Source organism: Scyliorhinus canicula, chromosome 18 (genome assembly GCF_902713615.1).
Source record: "Scyliorhinus canicula chromosome 18, sScyCan1.1, whole genome shotgun sequence".
NCBI lineage: Eukaryota > Metazoa > Chordata > Chondrichthyes > Carcharhiniformes > Scyliorhinidae > Scyliorhinus > Scyliorhinus canicula.
This window is the reverse complement of record NC_052163.1, coordinates 64041677-64063409: the sequence shown is the minus strand read 5'-3', so window position 1 is coordinate 64063409 and position 21733 is coordinate 64041677. Positions and strand designations below refer to the sequence as shown.

Sequence of the window (21733 nt, the reverse complement as noted above, 5' to 3'; positions counted from 1 at the left end):
GAGCTGTTTTTAAGTACTCCACTTACCAGACACTCACTGTGTCCATGCCAGTGAAGAGCTTTGTGACACCCTCTTCCCCAGCATGGGCCACAGACTCGAGCCTGCCCTCATGAACACTGCCTGGAGGTGGTGGCAGAGGCAGTCAGTGCTGCCAATCTCACCAGGGGGAGAGAGCTGATGATCCGGAGGGCTGGGGGGGGTCACTAATGAGGCCTTTGTCCTGAGGGGGGGGGGGGGGGGCCGAGATCGAAAGAGGCTTCCAAAGGCTGCAAAGCAGATGTCCTCTGGTTGGGGTGAACTCTGCTGATCTCCTGCTTGCCCTGCAATGGGGCAGTGCTTCTGAGGAATGCCAAAACCTGGTGGGCTCCTGATTGAACTTGGCCCTTGATGATACAGCTGGGGTATATGGGTGTCCAATGGGGCAGCCTGGGTGGGCTCCCAGGTGACTAGAGGCCTTCTGAGCATTTAAACTCAGAGGCCTTCTGACACAGGCAGCACTCAGCAGTATGAACAGCCGGGAGCCTGCAAGTAGCGCTAAAAGAGTGCGTTTTAAAGACAGACTGCAGCAATGGCGGTCTGAGCCAGGCTAACCTGATCCTGAGGGAGAAACCCCAAGTCCACAGATTTGGCAGCAACTCACTCCCCACTACTGCCCCCAGCCCAGGCAGCCATCCTCCAGCAGACCCGACAGCTTTCAACGGTTAAATAGTATTTTCTTAGCCTCCCGCTCGCCCTCCGCAGCCATGCCACCTGGTCCGTGTTTGTCAATACTTGTCATAATTCACAACCACAAAACTTCTGCCTGAGAGGAGCGGAGCATTGCGGAAGGACAGAGCATACTGTGTCCAACCCACTAATCACATTAAATGCACGCAAATGCCGATTTTGCATTCCCCTGCAAGTTTGGCATGCAAAACTCATTATCGTCACCAGTGAGTGACTGGAGCATGGTGCCCGAATCAGCGACTGGCGCAGACCTCAATTTTAGCTGGAGGCCCGAATTTCGCCCAATATTTCAGCTGATGACCTTTCATCAGAACGCTTTCCCGCTCTATATTCCTCTTTCTGTGCCTGATTTCACATTGAATTCACTCACTCTAATTTCCACTCCCTTCTCAATCTTCGTGCTGCTAATTTCATAATTTTTCAGACTCTTTTGGTTAATACACAGTTGCTTCCCCTGTTTGGGGCAGCACGGTAGCACAGGTGGATAGCACTGTGGCTTCAAAGCGCCAGGGTCCCAGGTTCAATTCCCCACTGGGTCACTGTCTGTGCGAAGTCTACACGTTCTCCCCGTGTCTGCGTGGGTTTCCCCCGGGTGCTCCGGTTTCCTCCCACAGTCCAAAGACATGCAGGTTAGGTGGATTGGCATGCTAAATTGCCCTTAGTGTCCAAAAGGGTTAGGAGGGGTTATTGGGATACAGGGATAGGGTGGAAGTGAAGGTTTAAGTGGGTCGGTGCAGACTCGATGGGCCAAATGGCCTCCTTCTGCACTATATGTTCTATGTCCCCAGATGACCAGCTTCTCTCACTGCAACATTATCAGCTTGCACATTCAGCAACTTCCCACGCAGATCATTTAAAAACCTAAACATGCAATGGGCAAGTCCAACTAACAACAGATGGTGTTCAATCATCTGCTACAAATAATTATGACCCAATGTGTCATGTTGAAAATAAATGTTGCATTACACCAATCCAATTCCACAATTTATTTGCCAATGGCAACAACATCACCAAACATGTCAACCGAGATCACAGGGACAGCACGATGGCACAGTGATCAGCACTTCTGCCTCACAACGCCAGGGACCCAGGTTCAATTCCAGCCTTGGGTCACTGTCTGTGTGGAGTGTGCACATTCTCACCACGTCTGAGTGAGTTTTGTCTGGGTTATCCAATGTCATAAAACATACAACATACAGTGCAGAAGGAGGCCATTCATCCCATCGAGTCTGCACCAACCCACTTAAGCCCTCACTTGCACCCTATCCCCCTAACCCAAAAAACCCTCCCACAGTCCAAAGCTGTGCAGGTTAGGTGGATTGGTCATGCTAAATTGCCCCTTGTGTCCAAAGATGTGCAATTTTGGTGGGGTTATGGGGTTACGGGGATAGGGCGGGGAAGTGGGCCTCGGCTGAATGCAGACTCGATGGGCCAAATGACCTCCTTCTGCACATAAAGGGATTCTATGATTCTATGGCTCTAGCATCCATAAAAAAGGACACCTCATTATGTCAGATCTGCACCATTTCTGAATTCCTTTAAAAGGAACAGAATTTTGATTTGCGATTGTGTTTGATTCCTGTCTCTGTTGGACTTTGAATTTTACATTATTATATTATTGCCTTTTTATTATTGAATTAACTGTGCTTTCTTTTTAATAGATTCATGACATATTGAGGTATGGACCAAAGAAATACTTTGGAAAAACTGCCCTAGGTGGACCGTTTCATGTCATCAAGTGAGTTTGAAGGCGAGTCACCAATTGCATTGCTGAAACTCCCACTGAATGGGCAGAGCCGGACTCTTCTCAGTCCCGTGGGGATGGGTTTGAAGGCGAGGAATCTTGGACATTTAAGTGTCAACATGTTCCTACCTCGGGTGATCTTCGTGGAAGCAGGTTATAAAAAGCAGGGGCTACCTGTCTAGCAATGGTGGCAGTTAGGGTGCTTCATGATCCACCTGGTTGTGGGGAAATTGACACGCTGCTGGAATCTCCTCTACTGAGAGCAAAACCAGGCAGGTGTCTGGAGGCAGTTTGTCAGTAGCTAGTCATGGAGGACCCTGCGGTTTCCTTACACTCAAACCCCTGCCACTGGATATGGGACATCAATAGACCACAACTGTGGCCATTGGGCCATCCTGTGGAGAGGTTTCCAGAGTGGTGGCCATTGAAAGGGAACTCAACATGGAGGCACCCTTGCCCCCTCCAAACCCCCCGCAGTCTGTTCACCCAATTCTCACGCTAGCGATGGGATTGCTATTCTCCCAAGACTGCAAGGGCCTTTGATTGAGTCTATGGCCTCAGGATCATACCCAATATACTTAATTGGATGGCAGACTCGGAGGCTACCTCTTCATTGGCTGTCCCTAGAAAGATTTCCCAGGCGGATGCTCTGACAGTCAGGGTGGAGTCAAGACCTGGAAATGGTCCTGACTTTCAATTATTTTTCAGAGATCACTAGATTTCACCCTCATTAAGCAGTCGTGAACCGAATAATCTGTCTGAATGTGTGTGTATGTGTATGCATGTGTGTGCGTGTCTGTGTAAATGTGTGTGTATGTGGGGGGGGGGTGGATGTATATGTGTGTGTGTACGCATGCGTGTGTGTATGTGTGCGCACGTATGCATGTGTATGTATGCGTGTGTGTGTGTGCGGGTTTGTGTGTGAATGTGTGTGTGTATATGTGTTTATGCTTGTGTGTGTCTGTCTGCCTGTGTAATGTGTGTATATGTAAGTGTGCATGCATGCGTATGCATGTTTGTGGATGCGTGGGCAGATATGTATTTATGTGTGTGTGCGTGTGTACGTATGTGTGTATGTACGCATGTGTGTATGTGTGTGTCTCCACATGTGGATGTGTGTGTTGGAGCTACAGTATTTCTGGGCATATCAATGTTTTTAACTTTGAGGCATGTTTGAGTGTCACATGTTACCAGCTCGCTGTCGATTCTATAGGGTTTATATCTGGAAGGGTTGTCAGAATTGAGATGGCCCCTTACTGTCTGGACTCCAATTGCAGTGTTTTACCCTGAGCCACACTGACGGCTCTGAATGAATGAAAACTTACCATTGTATAAAGCACAGCTTTTAAATATCACATTTTGGAATGTTTTATTGAAGTTATCCTGTTTCTGTGTTATCCTCTCTCTCTCTGAACCTGTCTGCTCTCACCCTGTTCTTGACCCCCTTTCCTCTCTTTCACTTTCACATTCCCATTTTTCGGTCATTTTCTTTATCTTGTCTTTTGCGTTTTGTTTTCTTTTTATCATATTTTCTACCGGCTTATCCTCGTGCACTTTTTCTATCCTTCTCTTTCATTTTCTCTTTGTTTTATTGGATTGCCATCTCCCCTTTAACTCTTGAGCTATTTTCATATTCTTCCATTTTTCTCTTCCTCTCAATCTTTTGACCTATTTTAATTGTGTCTCTCATTCTTTTTGATGTGTCTTTTTCCCACTGTCACCACCTCTCTTGTTCCTTTGCTCCCACAGCATTTGCTACAGTGTCCTAGTTTTGGCCGTGCTAGCATTGAGACTGACATCCACGACTGGTGAGACAATCCCCATGTCCTTCGCCCTTATCCTTGCCTGGTGTAACCTCATGTACTTTGCTCGAGGCTTCCGCTTGCTGGGACCTTTCACCATTATGATCCAGAAGGTAAATGGCAAAGGATTTATGCATGTTTAGGTTCTTAAATGATTTGCATCCAAATCAGATAAATGGCTTACACTGAGATAAATCCAGCAGCTAATTCTATCAAGAGAATCAAATGGAGTCAATGTACAACAGGGCTAAGCAGTGGTTTGAATCAAACCAAATAGGACATTTGCTAATGGACAAGGCACGGTGGCACAGTGGTTTGCACAGCTACCTCACAGCTACAGGGCCTCGGGTTCAATTCCGGCCTCGTGTGACTGTGTGGAGTTTGCACTTCCTCCCCGTGTCTGCGTGAGTTTCCTTCGGCTGCTCCGGTTTCCTCTCACAGTCCAAAGATGCGCACATTAGGTGGATTGACCATGCTAAATTGCCCTTGGTGTCCAAAAGGTTAGGTGGGGATACTGGGTTACAGCGATGGAGTGGAGGTGTGGGCTTATGTAGGGAGATCTTTCCAAGGGCCGGTGCAGACCTGATGGGCCGAATGGCCTCCTTCTGCACTGTAAATTCTATGAAATCTATGAAGTCAAACAAAGTATTATTTATCATGGAGCCATCGAAGTTTACCTCACAGAAGATATTCATACAGCCCATGTGCCTGTGCTGAGTCTTTGTTACAGCAATTCAAAACAAATCCCTCTCTCTCAACATTATCCTGCACTTCCCTCAGCTTAAACCTTCCCTTAGTAGATAAAATGGTGTCTGCTTCAACCATTTCCTTTGGCAAATCTGTAACGACCTTCTGAAAAAGGAGATTCATTCAAGCCTCGCTCTTCACTCCATAAGTAGGAATCTCGGGGTGGATTTCCCCATTGCCCAACAACACGATTGGGTTCCTGATCAGGCCGAGGATGGAGCGTCCCCCGACAAAATGGGTTGTACCAATCCCGTTGTGATGCTCCAAACCCCTGCTGGCAGCCTCAGCATGCTACCTGCCCATTCCACACCCCTCCCTGACTGATTCCCCCTACCCCCCCCCATCAAACCCCCCATCAGATACCCTATCAGTCACTGCCATCAGACTCCCTCATCAGATACCCTATCAGTCACCCCCATAAGACCCCCACATCAGACCCCCCATCAGAACCCCATCAGAGACTCCCCATCAGAGACTTCCCATCAGAGACTCCCCATCAGTCACCACCATCAGAGCCCCCCATCAGTCACCCCATCAGCGACTCCCCATCAGAGACTTCCCATCAGAGACTCCCCATCAGTCACCACCATCAGAGCTCCCCATCAGTCACCCCATCAGAGACTCCCCATCAGAGACTTCCCATCAGAGACTCCCATCAGTCACCACCATCAGACACCCCCCCATCAGAAACTCCCAATCAGATCCACCCATTAGACCACCCCATCAGACCTCCCATCGGTCACCACATCAGAGACTCCCATCAGACACTCCCCATCAGACCATCCCCATCAGACCCCCCATCAGACCATCCCCATCAGACCCCCCATCAGTCACCACATCAGAGACTTCCCATCAGACTCCCTATCAGACCCCCCCATCAGTCACCACGTCAGAGACTCCCCATCAGCGACTCCCCATCAGATCCCCCCATCACACCCTCCCATCAGCCACCACGTCAGAGACTCCCCATCAGAGACTCCTCATCAGCCCACCCCCCCCCCCCCATCAGACCCTCCCATCAGTCACCACGTCAGAGACTCCCCATCAGAGGCTCCCTATCAGACCCCACCATCAGGCCCCCTCATCAGTCACCACGTCAGAGACTCCCCATCAGAGACTTCCTCATCAGACTCCCTATCAGACCCCCCCATCAGACCCCCCCATCAGTCACCACGTCAGAGACTCCCCATCAGAGACTCCCCATCAGAGCCCCCCCATCAGACCCTCCCATCAGTCACCACGTCAGAGACTCCCCATCAGAGACTCCCCATCAGACCACCCCCATCAGACCCCCGCATCACAGACTCCCTATCAGGCCCGCACATCAGACCCTCCATCAATCACCGCCACCAAAGACTCCCCATCAGACTCCTCATCAGTCACCCCTATCAGGCCGAGCCATCAGACTCCCCATCAGTCCCCCATCAGACCCCCAACAGACTCCCATCAGTCACCCCCATCAGACCCACCCTCTCAGACCCCTCATCAGACACCCCAACAGACCCCTCATCAGACACCCCCATCAGAGATCCCCATCAGAGACCACCATCAGAGGGGGGGACCATTGGCGGGTGGTCAAGTCACCTTCATGCGTGCATGCTGTGGGGGGGTGACCCATTATTCCCGTGGTGGGTGGGGGATGCACCTACTTGTTGGCGAGGGAGGGAGCAGGATTTGAATTGTGGTGGGGGAGGGGGCCTTCCAGTTGTTTATGGGGAACACCTGGGGGGTCCATCACATCGGGGCTAGGCTTGGGAAAACTTGCAGCAAAGACTGCCTGGTGGATTTCCGCTGTGGGGGTCAGTGCATAATGGGGAGGGGAGGGAACGGGTGGGGGAGTATATCCAGCTCCCAGCCTGTTCATTGAATTGAAATAGATGCAAATCACCGACTTGTATCCTCCTGCCGGCCCGGGAGCGTGCTGAGGCCGTTGGCGGGGGTACAGAGCATCTCAGGGGACAACCTTGTTTTTCGGGGGGGATGCTGGAACAGATGACCATCTAAGCCACTACTTCAAAGATTCTCTTGTATTCAGCTCTGAAAATATTGTTTATACAGATGTGCATTGGAATTCAATTATGAATGCTTGCCTGAGCTCCAAATCTCACGAATGGATTCAGCTCAATGGTGGTTGTTGGCATGCTGTGAACTATATTTTGATTGGCAGTTTTATGAACATTTGACAGGATTCTATTTTTGAAGAGGATTTTGAATGGCTGTTTGTTTATTTTGACAGTTTCATGAACATCTCTAATAATTCCCTAAGGTATGGATAGCTGATAGGTGAATATAGAGGGGCATGGGAATATGGAGAGTCCTGGGAGTATGGAAGTGACATGGGGGGTGTTTGGGTGGGGGTGAGGGAGGCTGAAAGTTGAGGCTTAGGGTGCCGAACACAGACCTTCAGAACTGGGCCAATACTCAAGGTAGTGCAAAATGGGCCTTCTATTCTGCCCATCCCGACAGCACATGTCTCCTTTCCCATCTTGGAGCTGCTTCAGGAGACAGTGACCCTTAATCCAACCTGTCCCCACCAACCCAACATGAAAATGGCATGGACAGGCACTGCGGGGCAGGAGGCAGGTTTGTGACGTCAGAAAATGGCCCAACTCACGATTCCTGCATCAAAGATGAAAACCCGGGCTTAAACATAATAATAATAATCGCTTATTGTCACAAGTAGACTTTAATGGAGTTACTGTGAAAAGCCCCGAGTTGCCACATTCCGACGCCTGTTCGGGGAAGCCGGTACGGGAATTGAACCCGCGCTGCTGGCCTTGTTCTGCATTACAAGCCAGCTGTTTAGCCCACTTTGCTAAACCAGCCCCTAAGTCTCAGAAACAGCCCCGCATCCATTCATGATACAGTAAGCACGAGCCATTGTTATCAACTATGAAGGTAAGAGTCCAGTCCATATTAATCGTGTGCAATGCTGCAACAAATCAATTTGTTTGAATTCAATTTTTACCGACACATTTCTTCTTTTTCCACAGATAATATTTGAGATCATACTGCCGTATTTGGTGCTGATGCTCATTCTGCTTCTGGCATTCACATGCAGTAAGCATTTATTAGTTATAAAGTGCTTTAAATTGTTTGGTGGTCATGAGAAGCACTATATAAATGCAAGTAATTTTCTTTCTCCACTTTCACTCTCCCTTTTCTTTCTGTCTACGTTTCATTTTTCCCTCCGATTCTTCCTTTCTTTACCCTTTGTGTTCCTCTTGACTTTAATGCGTAGCATGCACTGTTTGACTTCCCCTCTACTTTCTCCAGGTACCCATCTGTCCTTCCAAGTCTTGGATCCTGCAAAGTGGGAACGCTTTGTGGATTTCAGCACCGTTCTCTTCACCATATATCTCCTCTTCTTCGGGCTCGTTAACATGCCACTCAACTGGGAGGTGATCCAGCCTGACATGGCGCGATTCCTCTATGCCATGTACACCCTACTTGCTTTTGCCATCACGGTTTTTCTCGTCATCCACATGATGAGCGAATTGATTCGGCGAGTTGCAAGGCAGCACGATGACCTCTGGAGAGCGCAGGTGAGCTTATAAAATGCTTCCTCATGTGATAAAGTCAACAGATACCTATCTAGTGCCACCTTCTGCTTATGTGGATGGACCATAAGACCATAAGACATAGGAGCAGAGTTAGGCCACTCGGCCCATCGTGTCTGCTCCGCCATTCAATCATGGCTGATATTTTTCTCATCCCCATTTTCCTGCCTTCTCCCCATTACCCTTGATCCCCTTATTAATCAAGAACCGGCCTATCTCTGTCTTACATACACTCAGTGATTTGGCTGTCACAGCCTTCTGCTGCAAAGAGTTGGACACTGGGTGTGGCCAGCTTCACTGTCAGCTGTGATACACCTCACATGTGAATTACTGAAAAAAAGGCGAGGACCGGAGAGACAGTAACATTCAAAGGATCCAACTCCGATCAAAGGGTTCAACATAATAAGGAGAGGAAGAGGTGGGAGTAGGCTGGAATTTTCCAGCCCTCCACACTGGCCACACCCCCACCCGCGGTAGGTTTTTCCATGGTGGAGGCAGCTCGAGGCAGCTCACCATTGGCCCACGGTGGGACTGAAATGGCAATTTGTGTGTCTCGCCTGTCCCATCGCATGGGAACCCACGGCAGGGGTTGGCTTTGGTGGGACTGGAAGGAAGGGCTGGAAAATCCCATTCCTTAGTGTTAAAAACAAATGAGGGAAAACATATATAATTCCCGTCAGTCGCGACTGCATCTGATATTTTCTACCTGGGTGACTAACGGACTGATATCAAGTGGCTGTTTCACATTTTCAGTAAAATGTGGCGGTTATAATCCCAGATTACCAAATGGGGAACCTGAATTCAAATCCCACTATGAGTTGTGAAAATTACTTCAATAAATTTGATGCAGAGAAAAATGATGTTAAAATTCACAAGGAGAACCAGTCTAATCTGCAGATGACTTTAACATAGTAAATCCCTCCGTCGTTATCAAATCCCTTCAAGGTTAGGGCCCACTGTCTTCTCAGAGTGACTAGAAATGCACAATAATTCCAGCATTCCCATTTTGTCCACATCTTGTGGCTTGAGGAGCTTCAGCTCAGAGTCATTAGGCTGGAGGCTGAGCTGCAGACACTGTGGGTGGTGAGCGTTACTGGATGCTTAGATACAATAGATTCTTCTAATTTGGAAGTCTGTAATTGTCTAACAGGTTTGGGGTTTCAGTGCAGATGCATTGAGTGAAATAGGCAAAGGGCAAATGACCCTAAGCATGTGGATGAATCAGAGAACAAACAGAGACACCATGGCCAGGGGAAAAAGTTCTAAACTGAAAGAGAGCAATGGGTCAAAAGATCTGCTGTCTGTAACATGATGGAACCATCAATTCTATGGACATGTGCTTGTAGGATTAGAATAGCGGTTTTAATATACTTACAACAGAGCCAGCCTGTTAGCTGTTGAACGTTCGATGAACTGGCTGACTCTGTGGCACGGATCTTTATACAGCAGCTCCAGGGGGAGGAGTTCTGGGCGGAGCCAAGGGGGGAGCCCAGTACAAACTCTCGAGTACTCCCAGAGCTACTCCCCCTGGTGGTCAGGTAGTGCAACTGCACTTACAATATTGATATATATATATATTTGGAACAGAGTGACATTGGTAACTATAATACCGTGTGAATTTCATTCACCACATTCACCCACTGTGGAAAAAATCGGGTCCGGCGGGGGTGGTGGCTCACAGAGTTAGTCTGTCCGGTGGACGAATTGTTTGTTTCGATCTGCGGAGCACCAGGGTTGCAGCCTCTTGCGGTGGCTGGGTGGGTGTTGAGAGCTGGGGTACGATGGCAAACTCCGGGGTGGGTCTCGTCCAAACTTCATACACCTCTTGCTCGACCGGAGACTGGGGGCGCTGGGGGCGGGCTGGTTCTGGCGCGTGGAACCGGTGGGGTGAGCTGGCGGAATCGGAGGCACGAGGGTGCGGCAGCATAGGGAACGGGGTAAGGGGTTCCTCAGCGGGGGGGGGAGGGGGGGGCTGGATCCAGAGGGTGCCAGGTCCCGAAGGGATACTGTGTCCTGGCGACCGTCCGGGAACTCCACGAATACGTACTGGGGGTTGGAATGGAGGAGGTGCACCTTTTCAACAATGGGTCAGTTTTGTGCCCCCTGATGTGCTTCCTCAGGAGGACCGGGCCTGGTGTCCTCAGCCACGCCGGAAGTGAGACCCCCGTGGTAGTGCCCCTAGAAAAAGTGAAGAGCCGCTCGTGAGGGGTTTGATTTGTCGCTGTACAGAGAAGGGATCTAATTGCGTGGAGCGCGTCTGGGAGGACTTCTTGCCATTGGGAGACTTGGAGTTTTCTAGACCGGAGGGTCAGTAGGACGGTCTTCCAGACCGTCGCGTTCTCCCTCTCCACCTGCCCGTTCCCCCTGGGGTTGTAGCTGGTAGTCCTGCTCGAGGCGATGCCCTTGTCGATCAGGTACTACTCATCGCTCAGAAAGGACGAACCCCGGTCGCTGTGCACGCAGCTGGGGAAACAAAACAGGGTGAAGGCACTATGCAGGGCCCTAATGACTGTGTGGGAGGTCATGTCGGGGCACAGAATGGCAAAAGGGAATCGGGAGAACTCATCGATGATGTTGAGGAAATAAATGTTTTTGTTAGTGGAGGGGAGTGGCCCTTTGAAATCAATCGCAAGGCATTCAAAGGGCCTAGAAGCCTTGACCAGGTGGGCCCTGTCTGGTCTACAGAAGTGCGGTTTGCACTCTGCACAGATCGGGCAGTCCCTGGTGACCGCTTTTACCTCCTCGTTGGAGAAAGGCAGGTTTCGGGCTCTGATGTAGTGGGCGAGCCGGGTGACCCCTGGATGGCAGTGGTCAACGTGGATGGCTTTCAGACGGCTGATCTGCGCGCTGGCGCATGTCCCGCGGGATAGGGCATCCGAGGGCTCGTTGAGCTTCCCCAGTCGATATTTAATATCGTAACTATATGTGGAGAGTTCGATCCCCCACCAAAGGATTTTATCATTTTTTATTTTGCCCCTTTGCGAGTTGTCAAACATAAAGGCAACCGATCGTTGGTCGGTGATGAGGGTGAACCTCCTACCTGCGAGGTAGTGCCTCCAGTGACGAACAGACTCCACGATGGCTTGTGCTTCCTTCTCGACAGAGGAGTGTCGGAGTTCTGAAGCGGATAGGGTACGGGAGAAAAATGCAACGGGCCTCCCTGCCTGATTTAAAGTGGCTGCTAGAGCTACCTCTGAGGCGTCGCTCTCAACCTGAAAGGGGGTGGATTCATCCACCGCCCGCATGGCTGCTTTGGCGATGTCCTCCTTGATGCCGCTGAAGGCCTGGCGTGCCTCAGCTGACAGGGGAAATCGTGTGGCCTTAAAGAGTGGGCGGGCTTTGTCCGCATATTGAGAGACCCACTGGGCGTAGTATGAAAAGAACCCCAAGCACCGTTTGAAGGCCTTGGGGCAATGAGGGAGGGGGAGTTCTAAGAGGGATGCGGTCCGGACCTGGGCCCAGGACTCCGTTCTCCACGAAGTAGCCGAGGATGGCCAGTCTGTTTGTGCGGAAAACGCATTTCTCCTTGTTATAAGTGAGGTTTCATTTCTGTGCCGTCTGGAGAAAACGGTGGAGGTTGGCGTCGTGGTCCTGCTGGTCATAGCCGCAGATGGTAACATTGTCCAGATACGTAAACGTGGCCCGCAGCCCGTACTGGTCTACCATTTGGTCCATTGCTCGTTGGAACACCGAAACACCGTTAGTGACGCCGAACCCGGAGGAAATGGAAGAGGCGGCCATCGGCCTCGAACGCCGTGTAGTGGCGGTCCTCCGGGCGGATTGGGAGCTGGTGGTATGCAGACTTCAGATCCACCAGGGAAAATAGCAGATATTGGGCGATCTGGTTAACCATGTCTGCAATTCTGGGGAGGGGATACGCGTCTAGGAGCATAAAGCGATTTATGGTCTGACTATAGTCGACGACCATGCAAATTTTGTCCCCGGTCTTGACGACCACCACCTGAGCTCTCCAGGGATTATTACTGGCCTCTATGATCCCCTCACTGAGCAGCCGTCGGACCTCCGATTGGATAAAGACCCTATCCTGTAGGCTGTATCGCCTGCTGCGAGTAGCTACTGGTTTGCAATCTGGAGTGAGATTGGCGAAGAGAGGCGGAGGGGAGAAGCGCAGCGTGGCTAGGCTGCAGACAGTGAGTGGGGGTAGGGGCCCGCCGGAGCTGAGGGTGAGGCTCTTGAGGTTGCACTGGAAATCCAGGCCTAATAAGAGTGGCGCACAGAGGTCAGGCAGGACATAAAGTTTAAATTTTGAATAATTAGCGCCTCAAATTGTGAGCGTAGTGACGGTGCGTCCTTGGATTTGGACTGAGTGGGAGCCCGAAGCGAGGGCGATAGTTTGGCTCACAGGAAAAATAGGAAGCGAACAGCGTCTTACCAGCTCTGGGTGTATAAAGCTCTCGGTGCTCCCGGAGTCAAAGAGGCATGGTGTGCTGTACCCATTGATCTGGACCTCCGCCATCGAACTTCGTAGGTGCTTGGGGCGGGATTGATCTAGGGTGACCGCGTTGAGTAGCGGGCCGTGTGATGAGTGCCCGGGAAAGTCGTAGTCTTCCGAGTGGGCGTCCAGTCGAGTAGATGCCGGTACATTCTGGCGAGCTTGATGCCGGATCGCTGCGCTGAATTGCGGGCCGCGTGATGAGTGCCCGGGGAAGTCGTAGTCTTCAGATGAGCTTTCTGAGCATGCAGATGCAGATGGGGCCCGTGGATCGCACGTGGTGAGCGGCGAGGAAGATGGCGTCCAAGATGGTGGCCCCCATGAGTCGCACGTGGCCGGCCGCATGGTGGGGGTTTGCCAAGATGGCGGCCCCCATGGATCGCACGTGGCGGGAGGGGGCGGAGTCGGGGCATAGGCCGCAGCGTTTCGGGCCCCGCGGGCCCGCTGGTGTTGGGAGCGATTTGTTCTCTCTACTGGGGAGTTAGAAACTGGGGCTCTTTTCGCGAGGCACACTCGGGCATAGTGGCCTTTCTTCCCGCAGCTGCTGCAGGTTGCGGATCAGGCTGGGCAGTGCTGCCGCGGGTGCTGGCTTTGGCCACAGAAATGGCAGGCTGGGGCAGCTGAGTAGCTGGCTGGAGCAGCTGAGTAGCTGGCTGGGGCAACAGAGTAACTGGCTTTGGCAGCGCGGTAGCTGGGGGGCCGTGCAGCACAGGCCTGGGGGGATTATTGGTCGGGGGTCCACGATGAGGTCGCGGGGTCCGCGGGAAACGAGGTGAGGCTGTGGAAGGAGACTTCCATAGTGGTAGCAGCCTCCACAGTAGTATCTAAGTCCTGGGCCCCCTTTTCTAGCAGTCTTTGGCGCACATAATTAGACCTGAGGCCTGCTACGAAAACGTCCCGCACAGCAAGCTCCCTATGCTCAGCCGCGGTAACGGCTTGATAAAATAGTCATTAAAAAGATTGTTCAGTTCCCGTACAAATTCGGCTAGCGTTTCTGTAGGCCGCTGACGGCGAGTCGTAAACACGTGGCGTACATAAACCTCGTTAATGGGCCTAACGTACATTTTGTCCAATATTGGCAGCGCTGCGGTGTAAGAACCGGCCGGATTTAGCTGTGTGGAGATTCTGTGGCTTACCCTCGCGTGCAGTAGGCTGAGTTTTTGTTCCACCGTTGTACCAGCGGTGCCGGCTTCTGCCAGGTAGGCCTTAAAACATCTCAGCCAGTGGGAAAAAATTTCCTTACCCTCTGCATCCTGCAGGTCGAGTTCTAGGCGTCCGGGCTTGAGGGCTGCTTCCATGATTTACTTCAACTGTTTCATAAGTATATTAAGTTGATGGAAGCATCAATTCTATGGTCACGTGCTTGTAGGATTAGAATAGCGGTTTTAATATACTTACAACAGAGCCAGCCTGTTAGCTGTTGAACTTTCGGTGAACTGGCTGGCTGACTCTGTGGCACGGATCTTTATACAGCAGCTCCAGGGGGAGGAGTTCTGAGCGGAGCCAAGGTGGGAGCCCAGTACAAACTCTCGAGTACTCCCAGAGCTACTCCCCCTGGTGGTCAGGCAGTGCAACTGCACTTACAATATTGATACATATATATACTTGGAACAGAATGACATTGGTAACTATAATACCGTGTGAATCTCATTCACCACATAGCATTCTACCACTATATGTGACGAGGGAGAGGTTGCCAGATTCTGTCTGAAACTGGCCACTTCTGGTTTCTTGCATTGCCCAGGTCATCAGGTATTGGGAGGATTGGAGAATGAGGCTGCTACTCTGCTAGAAGTGGAGAGCACTGAAGGGTTGGAACGTCTATAGTCATTGTTGTTGTTTATTTATATCAATTAAAGTACCAGTAATTTGAACACACTGCCTGGAATCCTGTTGGGCAATTTTACCTGCTAATATGTCTGTCTACTAATTTAATTGAGCTGGTAATCTATTTATTTCACATCAATGAAAATAATCATTGATGGCATTTGTTTGAACATTTCAGAAGTTTGTACAATAATATTGTGAAATGTATTTCAAGGATTCAGTCAGTACCTCATAGGTCATCAGTGACTTTGTTATTCCAGCTCTGTGCAGTGAATTGATCAACATAATTTCTCAGGATATGGTCATAATGTTTACACATGCTTCTAACCACTGATGTCCTCTAGCTTTGATCCGGGTGAAGTGGCAGAGCACCCAATTCTGGCACCTAGTCAGCATTGTACAATGGAGTTACCAAGCAACCTCCTAATTGTGGCCATGTCCCCCTTACTCTACTACTGTGCGAGAATGGATTTTGTTTTACATTTTGGGAGAATATTTTGTTATTCTAGAAAGAAGGTTGTGTGCCTGTCTGTGTGTGCACGTTTGTGTGTATTGTGTGTGTGTGTGTGTCTGTCTGCCTGTCTGTAGATTATTTAATTAAGCTTAATTAAGCTTAAAAGTTTAATGGAGACCATTTGGCCTGGAACAGTTGGGGGATGAAAGAAGTGAAGGTGCTAAAGGTAGGACAAAGTGCTTTTATAAATAAATAAGTAAAGTTTATAAATTTGCATTAGGAGATCGAGGGACTTATTTTTTCAGCTGCTAAATAGCAAAAGGCTGTTACAGCTTGTGAAAGTTTGATAAGTAAACAAGGGAAGGTTATTAAATTTTATTTGATCCCACGGTTGGAGCAATAGGAAACACATAAAAGATTTTTATGCTTTGGAAATGTTAATTTCAAAGAAGTGCTGAGAACAATGGAATTGAAGATGAAAAGGGATATTTGAGGAGAAATCTTAAGTTGATTTGGTGTTGCTGGCATGGGGAAGACCTCCTGGAAACAGCTCTGGGCTAGAAGGAGGTGAGATTTGAATCATCCAGTCAAGCCAAAAAAGTCTCTTGCTGCAAAAAGCAGTCCTGTTCTGAAGCTCTTGGATTTCCACAGCAGAGTGGAAGTGAGGTTGAGAGGTTATGTGGAAGCAACAGCCTTATTGAAGTGACAGCTGCTTTGCTGTGGGTAAGATAACTGGATTTTTACAGTTAAACATCTATAAGGAAGTGCTGCCACACATGACTGCCACAATTTGTCACAAGGAAGATAAATTATAGATATTTTTTATGTTATCCAAAATCAGATGTACTCAATACTGAGCCAGAGATCCTACTCAGATTTTTAACTTGTTTACAGAGCGGAGCAGCTGAACAACTAGGCCAAATTGGGTGTAAATTCAATATTCACAGGTCAGGCGAAGTTCCATATTATCCCAAAGTCAAAATCCAAACCCGTGTGTTTATTTACCCACAGAAGTTCCAACATCCTCTCTTGATAAAGGTGAGACAAGAGATTGACTCCATCCTATACCAGGGTTCTGGGGGGGGGGGGGGGGGGGGGGGGGGGGGGGGGGGGGGGGGGGGGGGGGGCGGGGGGGGGGGGGGGGGGCCGGCGTGATTGACAGTAACGCAACCAACTTCTTTGTGGTGAGATATGGTGCCTGTACCCAGACTCACTTCATATTGATATGGACCTCACATATTTTAACATAGAAAGGGAGATTTAACCCATGACATCTCTTGGAAAGAGACTGGCATGACTTGTGAGGAGCCCAGTTTTTACTAAACTATCTGACACCAGTGGCTTCTGGCAGCTCCCATTAGATAGAGTCCAAATTGCTCATGACATTTATCACGTCCTTTGCCTGGTACTGTTTCAATCGCCTACTGTTCGGAATTGACCCAATTACCGAGACATTTCAACCGAGAGTGGTTGGCATTTTGGGAGAGCTAGTGTCTTTGGGTGTGGGCAAGAGAAATAGATGTGTGAGCATTTAATAACATGCATCAATAGTGACGTCAGATCACATGTCACTGGAATTCAGCTGTTTCTGGAAGGAACCTTGTGCTTATCTATCCCTCTACATAATTGTATATAGTTAATACATGCCTGAAAATTCCTGGATGCCTTTTTCCAGCCGTCTCAGTTAAGCACACCCTGGGACCGTGCATGATGATACTTCAGGTACTCACAGGGGCAAAGAACCCTCACAGGGACAAAGAACCCTCACAGGAACAAAGAACCCTCTTCAGTTAGGTATAGGTGATGAAGGTTTCCCTGCCAGGTGCCTGCTAATGTGATGCTCTATTTGAAAGTGACTCTTATGAAAGTGTATCTGGGCCAAGTTAAAAACCCAGGTCTCAAAGTTGTAAAGATGCAACAACTAATGATACTTTGACGTTCATTGTTAACCTGTTTCCTGATCAAAGGTCGCTGCAACAACTCTACTGCTTGAGCGTCGACTCCCGAGATGCCTCTTTCCTCGTTTGGGAATCTGTGGAAGCAAATATGGATTTGGAGACACCTGGTATCTGCGGTGAGTTCAAAGAGTAATATGACAAACATTTACATGACGGATGTCCCAAATTTTACCACCTGAAGGATACCCTTGAAGTTGATTATTCACTCAACGGCCTACTTCCATTTACAGTCATCTATAAAGCTGATGGGGAGATTTAATCTGTTGCCAAACTCCCCGGAGCTGAACTATGAAATTTTGGCTCTGGGGGCGAAGAACATTGAACCCTTCAGCACCCCATGCACGTAACTCCCAACTTACCTCAACAAAAAAAGGCTGTGTTGCTTCTGTCTGCTGGCATGTGCAGGCAATGAGGGGCATCTTCTTAGTCCAATAGAAGTCAGGACTGGTAGAGGGCAGATCATATTGCACAGGCCCACGTGCTCTTGCTCCCTGACTCTCCCCATTTGCCCACAGTTTCCCCCTGTTCACAGCAACCAAAATTGACCTCTTCTCTTCAATAAATGTTAGTCACAGTTCGCAGCACATAAGCAGCGGATGAATTGCATGAGAACCCAAATCGGGTTCTGCACTGGGCCCCAGGCTGATTGCAAGTCACCCAACTCACTGCACCTGGCGCAATCTGGATCTTGCCCTCTCTGGAAGAGATCCAGATCTGCATATTTAAATGAGCCGAATGGCTCATTGAATACCCGGATGCCGGATTCACCCGGGACTTAACAGCTGTGCCTGTGAGACTTCACCAGGGTGCCGTTTAGCACTGGTCCACAAAGGTGGACCCAGGCATAACAATACCTCGGGGGGGTCTAGCAGGCCACTGAAGACCCCTGGGTGGTTGGGGACAGGGCAGGGCGGTACCCTCACACTCTTCCTGGCAGCCAGGAACCAGGGTGCCAGGGACATTTCCAGGGTGCCAGACTGGCAGAGTCTGGGTGTCAAGGTTGCACTGCCAGGGTTCGGGCACAGGGACCTTGCCAATTAGAGGAGGATTGGGGGGGGGGGGGGGTTCCGAGGGGCATCTACAAGTTGGGGGGTGAGGAGGGGGGTCAATAAAGCTGGAGAGGGGCTGAAAGGGAGAAAGATCGGAGGTGGCAGACAAAATGGCGTCCTGATCAGCGAACAGCCGTTCCTGCTGGCGAGATCAGGAACCCAAAAGTGGATTTTAACATTTTTCCGCAGAATAACCCCCGACTAGGACAGCATGGTAGCACAGTGATTAGCACTGTGGCTTCACAGTGCCAGGGTCCCAGGTTTGATTCCCTGCTGGGTCACTGTCTGTGTGGAGTCTGCACGTTCTCCTCGTGTCTGCGTGGGTTTCCTCCGGGTGCTCCGGTTTCCTCCCACAGTTCAAAGACATGCAGGTCAGGCGGATTGGCCATGCTAAATTGCCCTGAATAACCAAAAAAGGTTAGATGCGGTTATTGGGTTACGGGGATAGGGTGGAAGTGATGGCTTAAGTGGGTCGGTGCAGACTCGATGGGCGCCTTCTGCACTGTATGTTCTATGTACACCCAATGAAGTCAACCTTTATTAAGATATCTTCTGACTCGCTAAAAGAAAATGAATTGAACCTGATTTTTAGCCGATATGATGTGGATGACCTTAAAAATGGTCGGTGAGTCTCCAGAGACAGCCCAATATATCTAATTGATAATTACCCCTCACAAAACCTTACTTTCTCCATGGCAAAACCATGCTGACTTGCTGACCAGTCAGCATCTTTTTTTCCTGCAGCATAAATTGTTGTGATGGTTTGAAATTTGTACTCTTGCATTCATCCTGATAGGTGTAAGATCAAAAGCTTCAGCAACATGTTTCTCTTTTCAGCAAGGTTCAAAATAATATAACTAATCGGCTGGGTCACTGTCTGTGCGGAGTCTGCACGTTCTCCCCGTGTGTGCGTGGGTTTCCTCCGGGTGCTCCGGTTTCCTCCCACAGTCCAAAGATGTGCGGGTTAGGTGGATTGGCCATGCTAAATTGCCCGTAGTGTCCTAAAAAGTAAGGTTAAGGGAGGGGGGTTGTTGGGTTACGGGTATAGGGTGGATACGTGGGTTTGAGTAGGGTGATCATGGCTCGGCACAGCATCGAGGGCCGAAGGGCCTGTTCTGTGCTGTACTATGTTCTATGTTCTATAATCCCATTTTTATAGACAGAGCTTCCACCTCATTTCTTCATTTGTCTTCCCCTCTGCTTTGATGCAAAGTGGGAGATTGTAAAGTGGAATAGTTCAGCCAGGAATAGAGGGGGGAGCTGCACCCATTCTGGCCGCTGATGCACCCCTGTCATTGGGGAGCTTTCCCGGGGCGGGCTGGGAATCAGATTAGCTGGCTGCTCCATAGAGGTGGACAATCAATTAAAACGTTTAAGGCCCAAGTTAGGGGCAATGTTACAACTTTGTAGCTTCTCATCGTGTGTGGAGGCTGCCAGCAAAGGCAGACTTCCTGCAGCAAGCTGCTGGGTCAACAGAGCAAGAAGGTTTATGCCCTATTGACAGGGCCACAAGGTCAAAGGCAAAAATCTCTGCCAAGCCTAATCGAGAAAAAGCATTTCTCTTTCATTCTATGGTGCCGTGCACTATTTATTTCTTCGCTGCTGTGTAGCCCAGCGGAGGGATCTCCATGTAGAGGCTCCCATGCAGTCCCCAACCTTCTCAGCATAGAATCTCTACGGTTCAGAAGGAGACCATTCGGACCATCGAGTCTGCATCAACCCTCTGAAAGAGCACTGTACCTAGGCCCACTCCCCTGCACTATCCCCATAACCCCACCTAACCTGCAAGTCTTTGGACTGTGGGAGGAAACCGAAGCACCCGGAGGAAACCCACACAGACACGGGGAGAACGTGCAAACTCCACTCAGGCAGTCACCCAAGGCCGGAATCAAACCCAAGCTCCTAGCATTGTGAGACAACAGTGCTAACCACTGTGCCAGTGTGCCAACCTGCTTCAGTAGTGCCCACCTCTCCTAATTGGGCTGTAGGGCCTCCAGAGCTGTCAGCCCTCTAATTAGGCCTGCAACATCAAGATCCCTCGTTATCCTTAATAAATGGCAAATGCAAAGGTGCCCAATTAGGAGACCACCTTCCAGAACATTCCTGAGCCAGTGCCAGAAAGTATAGATTCAGGATCCCTTTTTGGCCCCATCTTTGGTGTCTCAAAGCTCACGGCAAAATCTCGATGAATAGTGTCCTTCTAAAAGAAAGTGAGGAAAATCAATCATCGTCAACCAGTTTGCAGTTTGCCAATGTGTCACTTTACTCGAGATTTCCTAACCTCCTATCTCCTGTGCCGCACACTGTAACCCATTCAAGAAAACTCCCCATGGTTGATGAATATTCTCACCATCTTGCCTGAGTGATGCACAGGACATGACTGGCACTCTGATTGCTCAGCCTCCAGGTCCCCAGGTGAGATCAGGTATACAGTAAGTCACAAACTGTGAACTAAACCAAATTCAACTGCTCGGCCGTGTTTCCATTGAGGCTGCCATCTCAACCAGTGCCTGCACTGCACATTTTAATCTGTTTTTGCCCCATCAATATTGCAGGATTTTCAATACAGCACAGAATCATTGAATTGAGTTGGCCTGTACATTGGATGAAGCACAGTGAAAACCGAGTGTAAGAATCTCTTATGACAGTAAAAAAGCTTGTAATAAAAACAGATAGTGCTGGAAATACACAGGGGATCTGGCAGCATTGGTGGAGAGAGAAACAGAGTTAACGTTTCGAGTTGAATGTGACTCTTCTTCAGTATTGTCGATTCGAAAGGCTAACTTTCCTGTTGCCTGTCTTTGATGTAGAGTGGATGACCGGAATGATAATGCTGTCTTGAAGATCCGCTCTTATGGCAAAACAGTGGAAAGCAAAGAATATGAAGAAAAGATGGAGAACGATGAGGCATCGGAGAAGAACGAAAGGCAGCAGAGGACGTGTCAGGGGTGGCAGATGGTGAGGCAGAGGAAGATGGGTCAGAATTGCAGCGACCTTTACAATGAGGGCAATGATGAATCCTGCCTCATTTAAAGTCCCAAAGACAAAGGACGAGATTTTCTGGCTGTTCCCCCTCCGTGGGATATTCTAGTCCCGCCAACGACGATCCCTTCCCCACCACATGGATTCCCCGGCATTGGAGGGTGGAAACAACGGGAAACACCATTGACAGTGGCAGAACCAGACGACACTGCTGCCGCCAACAGCAGGCCATCTCTGCCACTGCAGAACACGGGGGGAGTAGGGGTGGGGGAGGGGCATCGGGGGGGGGGGGGGGGGGAATCCTATTCATCGCTCCTCTTCCAGTATCAGGCTAATCTCCAATCAACTGTTTGAAGATTCAGTTCAAAGTCAAGCCAATAGTTAGATATGCTATTAGAATTGTTTCTGTAGATAATTTAAAATAAAATTTA

General features: G+C 49.6%; 1 protein-coding gene across 1 annotated transcript in view; it reads left to right on the top strand.

Moving 5' to 3' along the window:
* The window catches only part of LOC119953719 (transient receptor potential cation channel subfamily V member 6-like), a gene marked incomplete at its 5' end in the record, with an annotated part of 155606 nt that extends 134088 nt beyond the window's left edge, over positions 1–21518 (top strand). The window contains 6 exons of the mRNA XM_038778267.1: positions 2388–2464; positions 4220–4385; positions 8013–8079; positions 8296–8564; positions 17281–17387; positions 21131–21518. Of these exons, the coding sequence (XP_038634195.1) occupies positions 2388–2464; positions 4220–4385; positions 8013–8079; positions 8296–8564; positions 17281–17387; positions 21131–21353 (909 nt within the window). The remainder of the gene's footprint in view (positions 1–2387; positions 2465–4219; positions 4386–8012; positions 8080–8295; positions 8565–17280; positions 17388–21130) is intronic.
* Positions 21519–21733: the final 215 nt, after the last annotated feature.